Source organism: Protopterus annectens, chromosome 16.part0 (genome assembly GCF_019279795.1).
Source record: "Protopterus annectens isolate FY-2018-M chromosome 16.part0, PAN1.0, whole genome shotgun sequence".
NCBI lineage: Eukaryota > Metazoa > Chordata > Ceratodontiformes > Protopteridae > Protopterus > Protopterus annectens.
Genome location: NC_056750.1, coordinates 39,224,436 through 39,238,844, shown reverse-complemented (window position 1 = coordinate 39,238,844; position 14,409 = coordinate 39,224,436). Strand labels below are relative to the sequence as shown.

The following is a 14,409-nucleotide window of genomic DNA, read 5'->3' as shown; positions in this document are numbered from 1 at the left end:
TATGCCCTGTAAGAACTGTTGTTACAAAGTTTGTTGCTGCCAGTTGGCCTGGGTTGTAGCTGAAACCAGTCTGCACATTAGACCAACTTACATGACTATCAAATGGTTGCCTAAGCCACAATAAGCACCGTGCAGAACAGTATGCAAGAAAAAAGTTAAAATTTAATTTTAAACAGTGGGCATAACAACCAGAACATACATTTAAAATGTACATAAATATTCAAAGCATTATTTCCACTGATTAGGATAAAGCAGCATTTACAGAATTTATAACAGTTGCTGTAACAGCTATTTTAGTTATAGTGAAACTGTGAATAAGCATTACTTGAATATGATATGCTAGCAATGCTATTTAACAAAACAAGAGTGGAGTAAAAAACTAGAAGTTTGGGGCAACAGCTGCTAAAACTCTTTGAATGAGCAATGTGTTGCTTTAGCACAGACTAATTATTATCCATGCTGTGACAACATCACAGTAATATAATGCAATAAATATCTAGTAATAAATTGTTGCCTGGCTGACATGAGAAGGGGAGAATCATCAAAAGTAGGTGAAACCTGACCACTGGAGACAAATGGAATAAAAAGTAAACCGCTGTTGCTTATAATGCAAAGGCCTTTAGTAGTCTACCAGGACACAAGATAAACACCAGCTCTTCTCTTAGCTGTAATGCAATTAACATATAACTAGGATCCAAAAAAGATGACCATGCAGTTCTCAAGCAGTAACAAATATATTTGCAAAAAGAAATAAAGTTGGTCTTCAGCAGTGATTAGTTTGACAGGACCACACAAGACCAAGTTAAGGTGACAAATCTAGTGCATGTTACCTAAGACAAATAATCTTGACAGTGAGCAGTTTGACATAATCAAACAGTAGCCAAGTATGAATTTTAAGACGAGTCACAAAAGTCGGTCCAAAAGAAGCAAAGGATGCATTGTTATGGACAAACCCTTCTGCACATCTTTGTTGCACTGTTACGGACAAACCCTTCTGCACATCTTTGTTGCACTGTTACGGACAAACTCTTCTGCACATCTTTGTTGCACTGTTATGGACAAACCCTTCTGCACATCTTTGTTGCACTGTTATGGACAAACCCTTCTGCACATCTTTGTTGCACTGTTATGGACAAACCCTCCTGCACATCTTTGTTGCATTGTTATGGATAAACCTTTCTGCACATATTTGTTGCATTGTTATGGACAACCCCTTCTGCACATCTTTGTTATGGATATACCCTTCTGCACATCTTTGTTGCATTGTTATGGACAAACCCTTCTGCACATCTTTGTTGCATTGCTATGGATAAACCCTTCTGCACATCTCTGTTGCACTGTTACGGACGAATCCTTCTGCACATCTCTGTTGCACTGTTACGGACAAACCCTTCTGCACATCTTTGTTGCACTGTTACGGACAAGCCCTTCTGCACATCTTTGTTGCACTGTTACGGACAAGCCCTTCTACACATCTTTGTTGCACTGTTACGGACAAACCCTTCTGCACATCTTTGTTGCACTGTTACTGACAAACCCTTCTGCACATCTTTGTTGCACTGTTACGGACAAACCCTTCTGCACATCTTTGTTGCACTGTTACGGACAAACCCTTCTGCACATCTTTGTTGCATTGGTATGGACAAACCCTTCTGCACATCTTTGTTGCACTGTTACGGACAAACCCTTCTGCCCATCTTTGTTGCACTGTTATGGACAAACCCTTCTTCCCATCTTTGTTGCACTGTTACGGATAAACCCTACTGCACATCTTTGTTGCACTGTCATGGACAAACCCTTCTGCACATCTTTGTTGCATTGTCATGGACAAACCCTTCTGCACATCTTTGTTGCACTGTTATGGACAAACCCTTCTGCACATCTTTGTTGCACTGTTATGGACAAACCCTTCTGCGCATCTTTGTTGGACTGTTATGGATAAAACCTTCTGCACATCTTTGTTGCATTGTCATGGACAAACCCTTCTGCACATCTTTGTTGCATTGTTATGGACAAACCCTTCTGCACATCTTTGTTGCACTGTTATGGATAAACCCTTCTGCACATCTTTGTTGCATTGTCATGGACAAACCCTTCTGCACATCTTTGTTGCATTGTCATGGACAAACCCTTCTGCACATCTTTGTTGCACTGTTATGGACAAACCCTTCTGCGCATCTTTGTTGGACTGTTATGGATAAAACCTTCTGCACATCTTTGTTGGACTGTTATGGATAAACCCTTCTGCACATCTTTGTTGCATTGTTATAGACAAACCCTTCACATCTTTGTTGCATTGTTACAGACAAACCCTTCTGCACATCTTTGTTGCACTGTTACGGACAAACCCTTCTGCATATCTTTGTTGCACTGTTATGGACAAACCCTTCTGCACATCTTTGTTGCACTGTTATGGACAAACCCTTCTGCACATCTTTGTTGCACTGTTATGGACAAACCCTTCTGCACATCTTTGTTGCATTGTTATGGATAAACCCTTCTGCACATCTTTGTTGCATTGTTATGGATAAACCCTTCTGCACATCTTTGTTGCATTGTTATGGATAAACCCTTCTGCACATCTTTGTTGCATTGTTATGGACAAACCCTTCTGCACATCTTTCTTGCACTGTTATGGACAAAGCCTTCTGCACATCTCTGTTATGGACAAACCCTTCTGCACATCTTTGTTATGGACAAACCCTTCTGCACATCTTTGTTAAGGATAAACCCTTCTGCACATCTTTGTTGCATTGTTATGGATAAACCCTTCTGCACATCTTTGTTGCATTGCTATGGACAAACCCTTCTGCACATCTTTGTTGCATTGTTATAGACAAACCCTTCTGCACATCTTTGTTGCACTGTTACGGACAAACCCTTCTGCACATCTTTGTTGCACTGTTATGGACAAACCCTTCTGCACATCTTTGTTACACTGGTATAGACAAACCCTTCTGCACATCTTTGTTGCACTGTTATGGACAAACCCTTCTGCACATCTTTGTTGCACTGTTACAGACAAACCCTTCTGCACATTTTTGTTGCACTGTTACAGACAAACCCTTCTGCACATTTTTGTTGCACTGTTACGGACAAACCCTTCTGCACATCTTTGTTGCATTGTTATGGACAAACCCTTCTGCACATCTTTGTTGCATTGTTACGGATAAACCCTTCTGCACATCTTTGTTGCATTGTTACGGATAAACCCTTCTGCACATCTTTGTTGCACTGTTACAGACAAACCCTTCTGCACATTTTTGTTGCACTGTTACAGACAAACCCTTCTGCACATTTTTGTTGCACTGTTATGGACAAACCCTTCTGCACATCTTTGTTGCATTGTTATGGACAAACCCTTCTGCACATCTTTGTTGCATTGTTACGGATAAACCCTTCTGCACATCTTTGTTGCATTGTTATGGATAAACCCTTCTGCACATCTTTGTTGCATTGTTATGGATAAACCCTTCTGCACATCTTTGTTGCATTGTTATGGACAAATCCTTCTGCACAGCTTTGTTGCATGGTTATGGATAAACACTTCTGCACATCTCTGTTGCATTGTTATGGATAAACCCTTCTGCACATCTTTGTTGCAACGGCAAAGATAATTTACTTTTCCTTCTACACTTTTTTCAACAATACTTCACAGGCAACAAAGGGACAAGCTCAGTCCTGAGCATTGCAGAATTTTGCTGGAAATTAACCTTTCAATATGAACACAGTTCATTTGCTATGAACTCCCTTGCACCTTCACGTTAGCACGGTTGCATCCCCTGCTATCAAGGTAGGGAACTGTTGTAGCATAACTTGTTCAAACCTGTGGCAAATGCCTTGCCTATCTACTTCTCTTGTTTATTACTGGGGTTATTGCCTTAAGGCTACCACTGACATCTACTTTTCTTGTTTATTACTTGGGTTACTGCGTTAAGGCTACACTGACATCTACTTTTCTTGTTTATTACTTGGGTTACTGCCTTAAGGCTACACTGACATCTACTTTTCTCATTTATTACTTGGATTATTGCCTTAAGGCTACACTGACATCTACTTTTCTTGTTTATTACTGGGGTTATTGCCTTAAGGCTACACTGACATCTACTTTTCTTGTTTATTACTTGGGTTATTGCCTTAAGGCTACACTGACATCTACTTTTCTTGTTTACTACTTGGGTTATTGCCTTAAGGCTACACTGACATCTACTTTTCTTGTTTATTACTGAGGTTATTGCCTTAAGGCTACACTGACATCTACTTTTCTTGTTTATTACTTGGGTTATTGCCTTATGGCTACACTGACATCTACTTTTCTTGTTTTTTACTTGGGTTATTGCCTTACGGCTACACTGACATCTACTTTTCTGGTTTATTACTTGGGTTATTGCCTTAAGGCTACACTGACATCTACACTTCTTGATTATTACTTGGGTTATTTAACGGGAAACACTACACGCCTTGACAACTTTCTATTGTAAAGCCATGCTGCCATTGCCCCAATAAGCACTGGCTTCAGTGTTTTTTCATCTGTGACTTTCCATGCTGCTGATGGGACTTTAACCAGTGTAATTTTCAACCAGATTATTCTGCCAGTACAGACTTCTCTAATACTTGAGCACAGACTGTTAATGCTCCCTTTGAACTCACAGCTCAGTAACTATCAGTTTAATTAAAAAGTAGATCATCTGGTCAATGTAGGGAATGGACTCTACAAATGATCTGGAACATGGGCCAGAAGCTGGCAATTTCGCAGGCTAGTATACCAGCTCATGGTAAACAACACTTAAACTGCATTTTCCACTCCATGATTTCTGAGGCCATTAATGTAACACTAGACTGTCATGCAAGCCTTCAACCAAGTATTAGTGGTTTCTAAAGTTGGGCAACTCAGTTTAACCATAACTGATTTGAGACAGGAGAGTCAATCCTCTAGATGAGCAACCTCTAGTCCTGTTAGAAAACAGGAAAGATATTCTGTCAAGACAAATGCAGTGTGATCAACCAGGTCACACTTGCATATTATACTGTGATATAAATGCGCAGGCAATCTCTGGAAGATGATGCTGATAATTTCCAAAGACTTTAGGGTCTATGGATAAACTGTTAGGACCTCATGCAAAAGGTACAGCAAAAGACAAATCACAGAGATGATCGAGACGGTCTTAAGAACTCCAGTAACTGTCTCACCTCCTTCTGTGTAGCTAACTTGCATACATTTAACTATACATCTCTCACGGAAACTTCAGACTATTGAAAATGAATGCAGTTTACTGTAAACTGTTGAACAATATCAGGTATTCTTTTTTCTGAAACACAAGTAAAGATATAGTACCTATCTGATTTACATGCTGGTAAACTGGGCTTTACAGGTGTTGTTGGAGATGGCTGTTCTTGCTTCTCTATCAACAGTCTCACAAGCTCCTGAAAAAGAAAAAAAAAATGACAATTACACTACTGTTCAATGCCATTTATACCAGTTTGTGTGTGTTATACATACAAGTTACATAATTAGGGACATGGTCCAAAAGACAGAAACACACCATAAGAAATGGATTATAACAGCAAATATTTTTGTGAATGGTAAACAATTCACCTGAAGAATAAAGCTTGAGAGAATTGCATTTTACACTGTTCAACAATGAAAATGTATAAGGAATGCTATGCTTTTGCAGAATTAGTTGGTCGATCACAGGTACATGGCAATCTGGCATTTTTCTCCCTGATGCTTCTGCATTTTGATATATGCAAAACCTAAATCCACTATGAGCTGCAATGTCATACATCACAAGTCAGAGGCTGTATTCACCCCAACTACTGACTAAGCATGCTTCCTGCAAATCAAGAAAGAAAAAAAATCCAACACCCACATGGTTAACATGCAATAAGCAAATACTTACCCAATTCATAGGTCATATCATTTGTATCTAATGGATACAGGTGCCAGCCATTCACTGTCTATTCTTAAACACCATTATTAATTACCACTTAAAACATAGGCAAACTTACATTAACAGAAAAAAACATTTTAACAGTTTTCCACTGATATACAATATGCATCACATATATTTTCTTTGCTATCATCATCAGTTCAACATTACAAAAATATTGTTGAATTCCTTCCTGCCCTCCCCCTTAAAAGTACAGTTTTGTACCTACCATAAATGTAGATGTTCGAGGATCCCATTGCTGCAGTCCTTACTATTGGGTATAGTCCGCATCCAGTCGGCCCGAATACCAGAGTATAAGGCTGACGTCGGTCAGGGCGCATTAGACTGACGGCAGTACGTCAGGGTACTAATGCGCATGACCGACGCCATATCCTCAAGTCTTTTCTTGCCCCAGATGTCAGAAGACCCTAAAAAGACAAGGCCCAAAATACCTGCACCAAAAATATGTACAAGATATACAAGGACATATACAAAAAATATAAGCATGAAACCTCACCTACACAACCACCCCTAAACACAGAGGGGAAGGAGGGAGGGTAAATTGGACTGCAGCAATGGGATCCTCGAACATCTACATTTATGGTAGGTACAAAACTGTACTATGTTCTTCGTTCCCCATTGCTGCAGTCCTTACTATTGGGTAGAATCCCAAAGCAGAGGTAAGGGAGGCTGGCAAATCATAAAGAAGCAGGAGCTGACAACATGCCTTGCAAAACAGCTGTGGCAAAACCAGCCCTAGACTTAGAGTAGATAGGAAGGTGATAATGCTTAGAGAAAGTATGCACTGAACTCCAAGTAGCTGCTTCCAAAATATCCTTAGTTGCCACCCCCCTTAGAAATGCTGTTGTAGTGGCAGCAGCCCTAGTGGAATGAGGCCTAATCCCAGCTGGAATCTCCTTGCCATGATGGGAATAACAAAATGCAATGCAAAAGCCAATCCACCTAGAAATAGTTTGTTTTGACACAGGCTTGCCCTGCGAACTCAAAGCAAAAGAAACAAACAACTGCTGAGACTGCCTAAAATCCTTAGTCCTGCTTAAATAATAACGCAATTGCCTGTGTACATCTAAAGTGTGCAAAATCTTTTCCCCTTTATTTTGGGGTCTGCATAGAAAGTAGGCAAATGAATAGTCTGGTTTAAAGCCACACTAGAAACCACCTTAGGCATAAAGGAAGGATTAGTACGTAATGATACCCTATCCTTATGGAAAATCAAAATGGCTCTACTGCCATAAGGGCCTGCAACTCAGACACCCTGCTTGCAGAAGTAATAGCCAACAGAAAAGCAGTCTTCCATGACAAGTATTTCAATTCAGCAGTAGCGGGAGGCCCAAAAGGTTGTAGAGTAAGTTTTTCCAACACAAAATTGAGATCCCAAGCAGGAGTAGGAGCTCTACGTGGGGTCTTATATTCTTTGCCCTCTAAGAAACTGCTTGAACAAAGGATGTGAAAACAATGGTGGGTCACAATCATAGTGAGCTGAAATCGCTGCAGCATGAATCTTAATAGAAGAGAAGGACAAACCTTTGTCCAATAACTCAGTAAGGTATTGAAGAGCCGCACTCAAATTAGGCTCAGAAACCTGCAAATTCTTTGCTGTACTCCAAAATAAAAATCTCTTCCATTTTTCTCGTACACTTTCCTTGTACTAGGTCTTCTAGCTTCCATAATCACATTTAAAACTTGTTGAGGAAGTTGAGACCTGCTGTGTTTCAACACAGAATATGCCAGGCTGTTAGATGAAGAGAGTGAAGCTTGACATTGAGCAGATGACCATCCTGCTGAGACAATAGATGAGGAATCAGAGGCAAAGGCCATGGAGGCTTCCTTACCAGACTCCGTAGTAGTGGGTACCAGTGTTGCCGAGGCCAATCTGGAGCTATCAAAATCATCCTTGGCCTGTCTTGTCTGACCTTTAATAGTACCTTTGGAAGAAGAGGTAGAGGAGGAAAGGCATACACATGAAGGTTTTTCCAACTGAAAGACAGAGCATCCACTTTCCAAGCTGTGTGATGAAACCCCTTTGTGCAATACTGTGGCAGCTGGTGGTTTAGTGGAGAAGCGAACAGATCTATGTCTGGAGTTCCCCAGGACACTGTCAATGTTTGAAATACATGAAGATCCAGTTTCCACTCGTGGGGATCCATGATTTGTCTGCTTAACACATCTGCTAAGGAGTTCTGTGCTCCTGGCAGAAACCTTGCCTGAAGAGTTAGTTGCAAGCTTAGCGCAGTCTCCCATAAAATCATTGCTTGCCTGCATAGAGGATAAGAATGTGTTCCCCTTGCTTGTTGATGTACCACATGACAGTTGTGTTGTCTGTTAGAATCAACACCTGCCCTGGAAGAAGTAACTCCTTGAAAGCCATTAATGCAAACTGGACTGCTAACATCTCCTTCATGTTGATATGTAGATGCAGTAGTCTGGCAGGCCACATGTCTTGTATCCACATTCCATTTAGATGAGCTCCCAAGCAATGTCCGAGGCATCTGTCGTTAAAATCTGACTCGCCTCTGGCCGGGTCACAGAGAGTCCCTTGTTTAGGTGACATTCCTGAGCCCACCACAAAAATTCTTATTGAAGGCAAGGTATTATTTGAATGACAGTGTCCAAATCCTGGCAGTGCTGTGTCCATACATTTGTGAGATACCATTGTAGCTTCCTCATATGCAGTTTGGCATTGGGAAGCACCAGAATACAAGATGCCATGAACCCTAATGCTTGAAGGACTGTCCTTGCAGTCAGCACGGACTGATGAGATAGTTGATGGAAGTAAAGTGATAGACTCTGTTGTTTGTCCGGGGTTAAAAGGCCATATGGGCTGCTGTATTCAGTCTCACACCCAGAAAGCACATGTCTTGAGAGGGTACTAGACTGGACTTTATTTCGTTCACAGAATACCCTAGGCATCTTAGCACTGCAATAACATGTTCCAGATGCTGTACAAGGTCTTCCTTTTCTTGAGCCAGAATCAGGCAGTCGTCCAAGTAAGGATAGATTTGAATTCCTTGAAGCCTGAAGTAAGCTATTACTGGAGCCAGAACCTTTGTGAATACTCTGGGCAGTAGATAAGCCAAAGGGCAATGCAGAGAACTGATAATGAGAATTTCCAGCTCGAAACCGCAGATACTTCCTGCAACTTAGCCTGATAGGCACATGAAGGTAAGCTTCCTGGAGATCTAGAGTTACCATCCAGTGATCTTTGCCCAGCAGAGGTAAAAGCTGTTGTAACGTCAACATCTTGAACTTGGGAATGTCCAGAAAAGTGTTGAGGAGAGATAAATCCAAAATTGGTCTCCACGTGTTCCCTTTCTTTGGTACTAGGAACAGGCGAGAATAAAATCCTAGGCCCCTTTCTGATACAGGGACTGGCTGAATGGCCCCATCTGGAGTAATTGAGAAACTTGCTTGTGAGCCTCTTTTCTTTGTGGAGGAGGAACGTCCGGCATGCCTTTGAAAGGGGCATTGTATGGAAATAAAATCTGTAACCGTGGTGAATGATATCCAACACCCATTTGTCTTGAGTAATTAAATCCCAATTTGCTTTGAAAAGAGACAGTCTTCCTCCCAAAGGAGCTGCCAGACGGGAATCTACTGGCAGCTGAAAAGACAGGTCATTGGGTCTGTTTACGAAAGGACTGACCCCTGCCCTCACCAGAAGTCTGAGCAGGCGAACTCCCTGTTCTAGGCCTAAAAGAACCTTGAGCCCTGCCCCTACCACGACTAGACCTACCCCTAGACTGAGAATCATAAGCAGGATATGACCACCCCTTAGCCGGCCAATTTCTACTAAATTTGGTGGCTGCACCTGCAAAAATCTTTAACAGTTTGCATAGACTTAGCTTTGTCCTCCATTTTCTTTAAAACTGCTTCCACAGGCGATCCAAACAACACATCAGACTGTAAAGGAGCATCCAAAATCCTTGTCTTAACATGCTCAGCTAAATTCTGATCCTTCAACCAGGCATGCCTGCGAAGAACAGAACTAGTAGCGGCCACCCTCGAGGAGGCTTGTACAGCATCAAAACCACATTGCAAAGAATGCTTACCCACTTGTTCAGACACATGAACCAAATCCAGCAACTCTTTACACTCAATACCTCCTGCCAAAGCATCCACCTTAGATTTCAATTGTGAAAGGAGGTAATTCTGATATTTTAGCATGTGAAACTGACAATTCAATGCTCTCATGGCTAGAGTGGAAGAAGTATACACTTTCTTTCCCCACCTATCCAAAGCCCTTGCCTCTTTATCAGTGGGAACAGGATTTTTAACCACAGAAGCCTTAACACCTTTAGGCCCTTGAGAAATAGTTTCTGGGTCCGCCCTAGGACTCTTAAACAAATACTTATGAGCTTCGGGCACCCTATAATACCTATCAGGCTTAACAGGAGCAGGAGGCAAAGAGTCAGGGTTCAGGAAGCCTCTGCAAAAACATCTTCCACCACATTCAACACAGGAGGAATAGCTAAGGGCCTATGCTGGGGTAAAAACAAGAATTCCCTAAGCCTTTTCCTGGAATCAGAGTAATCCTGGCCTTCCCATTTAAAGTGCTCCCTCATGAAATGCAGAGTCTCTGAAAATGAGAAATCCTCAGGAGGAGTAGCTGTAGGAGTGGAATCATCCACATCAGAATCAGAATAAGTAGGATACTCCTGCAAGTCTTCCGCAGAAGACCCTGAAGCCTCTGAACACTGTTCAAAACAATCAAACTCTGGTTCCATCCTAGGCCTCTTATCAGGCGGGGGCATAGAACCTCTAATCATAGTAATCAAATCTTCTGCCATTTTAAGCATATGTTTCTTAGGTACAGAACCCGAAATGCTAGGAGAAGCCCCCACTGAAGCTAAACTAGGCCTACCTCTCAAAGAAGTTTTGGCAACAGAAGGAGAGGCTCTAACTACCTTGGGAAGAGAGGGAAGAACAGTCACCTGAGAAGCCCCCTCAGCCTGGCCTACCTCCTGAGAAGGTACATCCTGTAACAGTAAAGATTCTGCCTGGGACTCCATGGAAACTCCTGGCAAAACCTCTGGCTCCACTGAGTCCTAAAGAACCGACGTCCGGGACTGCCGGTTCATCAACCCTAGGCTTCGCTGTTTTGTCCTTGCGCTTCTTGGGCGGGCGCCGGAGCATCCGTCGGCATTTTATAATTGCAACGCTTCCCAAACATTAACCTGGCACAGTCTAACCTCCTCTTAATAGTGCGTTTGTTAAACCTAGCACAAGAGCGGCAACCAACAACGTCGTGCTCAGGCCCTAAACAAGGTATACACAAGGTATGGTAATCCCTATGAGGTATCTGTTTCCCACAAGAAATACAGTTATTCACTTTTTCTGACATCCGGTAAAATACTGAGGCAAGAAAAAACCAAAATGTTCCCCAACGGGGTACTTAGCCAACTCTGTTTCGGTCTGAAACTCCGGTTTCGGAAAGATTTCAGAACGCCAACCTGCACTCGCAAAACTGCTTCTGCATCGGACCACGCGGCAAAAAAGACTGAGGATATGACGCCGGTCATGCGCATTAGTACCCTGACGTACTGACGCCAGTCTAATGCGCCCTGACCGACGTCAGCCTTATACTCTGGTATTCGGGCCGACTGGATGCGGACTATACCCAATAGTAAGGACTGCAGCAATGGGGAACGAAGAACATCCTCAATACTCCTCCTCCTGAACATTTTTATTTTTATTATTTCCATTTACTTCTATGAAATTTGTTCCTTCCCTTTTCTAAAGATCCCTCTTCCAGTTTTTTTTACCTTTTTTATAATATTCAATACCTCAAATACAGTTTAAAACTTGATTTCCGTTTTCTAGTAATTGCTTTTTTGGCAGCCAACAGAATTAAGCTTAATAAGGCCTTATTATATCTAGGCAATTCAGTGTCCCACCTCAAAAGCATCATTTCCTTACTTACAGCTATCTGCTCGACCATTATTTCTGACAGAGAACTCTGAAGGGATTTTTCTGAAATCTGCCAACTCATTACACTCCCAAAACATATGTCCCCAATTACCTCTCTTCTCCATCACACCTCCAACATTTGCTATCTATTCAAAGAAAAATTCTGCTTAGGTTATAAAAATACCTATGCAAACATTTTGGACTTGGTCGCAAACTTGGGAGCCATGTCTACATCTTTGTTTTCTTCCAGTCTCTCTTCAAATCTCTTCTAACCTTCTCTGATTGATTCTTATAATTATCATGCAATATTTTATATGCCCTACTAATTATCCATTTTTAAGAGCTGCATCCTTTCTAGATTCAACTAAACAGTATCTGAGCAGGTCTCTGTCCCTTTCTCTTTGCCTGTACTGACATCAAGCCCTGGTACCTTTGGCCTGCAATCCGAATATCTTCTTCGTCTCATCACACTACTACATTTTCTGCTCGAGTTATTTGCTCATACTATCTTGGTTCCTTTGCCAGATGTTTCAAGTGAACTCCAGCCCCCTCTTGCAAATTTTCTGTACCCCTACTTTCAAGTCATCCTTACTGGCAAACTCTCCCTTCACAAGTCTCGTATTGGCTTAGTTCTTAGAATACTTTCTGCAACTTTAAGAATATAACATTCTATATGGTTATTATTCTCCTTAAGGATCTGTGTTCAAAGTCTCTCTCTCGCCATTTCTTGAACTTCTCCCTTGCTTCATCATCAACCTTTTCCACTTTCAATTACAACCTTCCTCTTGTACATAAGCCTTAACCGTGTAGCTCTAAAAAAATCCTTTCAAATCAGGTAACCCTAAACCACCTTGCTCTATTGAAAGATAAGTTTATCCCACTTAACCCTTTCCCTATTGCCCACAACTTCTCCTAGGGTTGATAAAAGTATGCCTGACCAATACACAAGACTAAAGAAACTAAACATTTTCACTGCTTATATCTTACTACTCATATCCATAAATAAGTGTTCCCGATTTCACAATGTTTGTATTATCTTTTGTTTAGTCCCTTCCCATACATCCTTAGCTGCCATAACAGAAGCCTTTTTAATCCACACTCCTAAATGCTTCATCTTATCCTATCCTCATAAATATGGGTATTGCTGAACCAATTCAAGTATGGGTACATAATTTACAGCTATAGCCTTTGTTTTTCCTTCATTAATTTTATATCCTGAAAAAAAGACTTGAAACCATCTCAAAATGTTCCACAACACTGAGATGTCCTTTTCTGGATTTATCAGGTATAAAATAATTATCTGCAAATGAAGCCAACTATTCTTGATTACCATAACAATTATATCCTTGTATTTTAGAATCCCTTATTTCCTTTACCAATGGTTCTAAATATAAAGTAAATAAGAAAGGGGAAAGAGGACACTCATGCCTGATTCCCCTGTTCAAACACAGCTTATCTGAGAGGAACCCTCCCATTTTGATTCTTGCCTCTGATCTTTCATATATCCTACTAATTAACTTTTTTACTGTATCAGGGAAAGTAAACGCTTCATAAGCCCTACTCAAAGTCCCAGCTTACTCAATCAAATGCTTCCTCTGCATCAAGATCCACCACCAACAGAGGTACTTTCTTATATTCAGCTTCTCTCTGGATCATCTTTGTTCTATTAATACTGTCAAATGTTTGCCCTCTCTTCACAAAACCACACTGACCCTTATTTAGCAATTTTGGCAACACGTTTGCCATTCTTTTAGGTAGTACAGACAAACACTTTATAATTGTGTTTTAAAGTAAAATATGAAACTGGGTCTGAAGGATCTTTGCCATCGTTAGGTAACACAGCCACCACAGCATTCTTCCAAGATGTTGGTGTTTCCCCTCCTTTTAAAATACTATTAAACAAAACCTTCCAGATCTTTATCACATTCTTCCCTCCTAATTTCCAAACTTCCACAGGAATATTATCTGTTCCTGAAGACTTTCCTGAAGATTCATTATACATCACTGTTTTTATCTCATCACCTCCTATATTAACTGTTAGTTGTTGAGCCTCGTCTACCTCTAACCTTGGCATAATTAAGTATTCCATATATGTTTCCATTTGTATTCTTTCTTGATTTCCACATTTCCCTGCTTTATAGGAATTTTCATAAAATTTACGGAATATCTCAAAATTCTACAAGATCTCTGGTTATTTTTCTTGTTATAGGTTTCCTAAATTTGTCAACAATCCTTTCAAAGTTCTGTTGCTTAAGTCATTGTGCTAAAAGGTTTTGCTCTCTGGAGTTATCAAAAACTACTTGCTTAATAGCAATCTTTCTAAAGTCATGCATATTATCCAGGTACTCCCTTATTTTCACGTTAGCACTTGGCACTCTACATTTACTCCTTCTCTTGTACTGTGCAATTCCTCTTCTGCAATACTTTAAGCGTTGCCATCTCCTCTAAGTAATTTCCATTACTTCTTACCATATCTTTCTCTATTTCAATTATATTTTGAAACTCCATTTTCATTTCACCAAGTCACTGGCTATAACTACTGAAGATATTT

The 14,409-nt window shown here is 40.8% G+C and overlaps 1 protein-coding gene across 1 annotated transcript in view; it reads right to left on the bottom strand.

Moving 5' to 3' along the window:
• Positions 1-14,409, bottom strand: part of RAPGEF1 (Rap guanine nucleotide exchange factor 1) — a 2,911,094-nt gene that overhangs the window by 1,870,316 nt on the left and 1,026,369 nt on the right. The window contains exon 5 of the mRNA XM_044058589.1: positions 5,336-5,424. Within this exon, the coding sequence (XP_043914524.1) occupies positions 5,336-5,424 (89 nt within the window). The remainder of the gene's footprint in view (positions 1-5,335; positions 5,425-14,409) is intronic.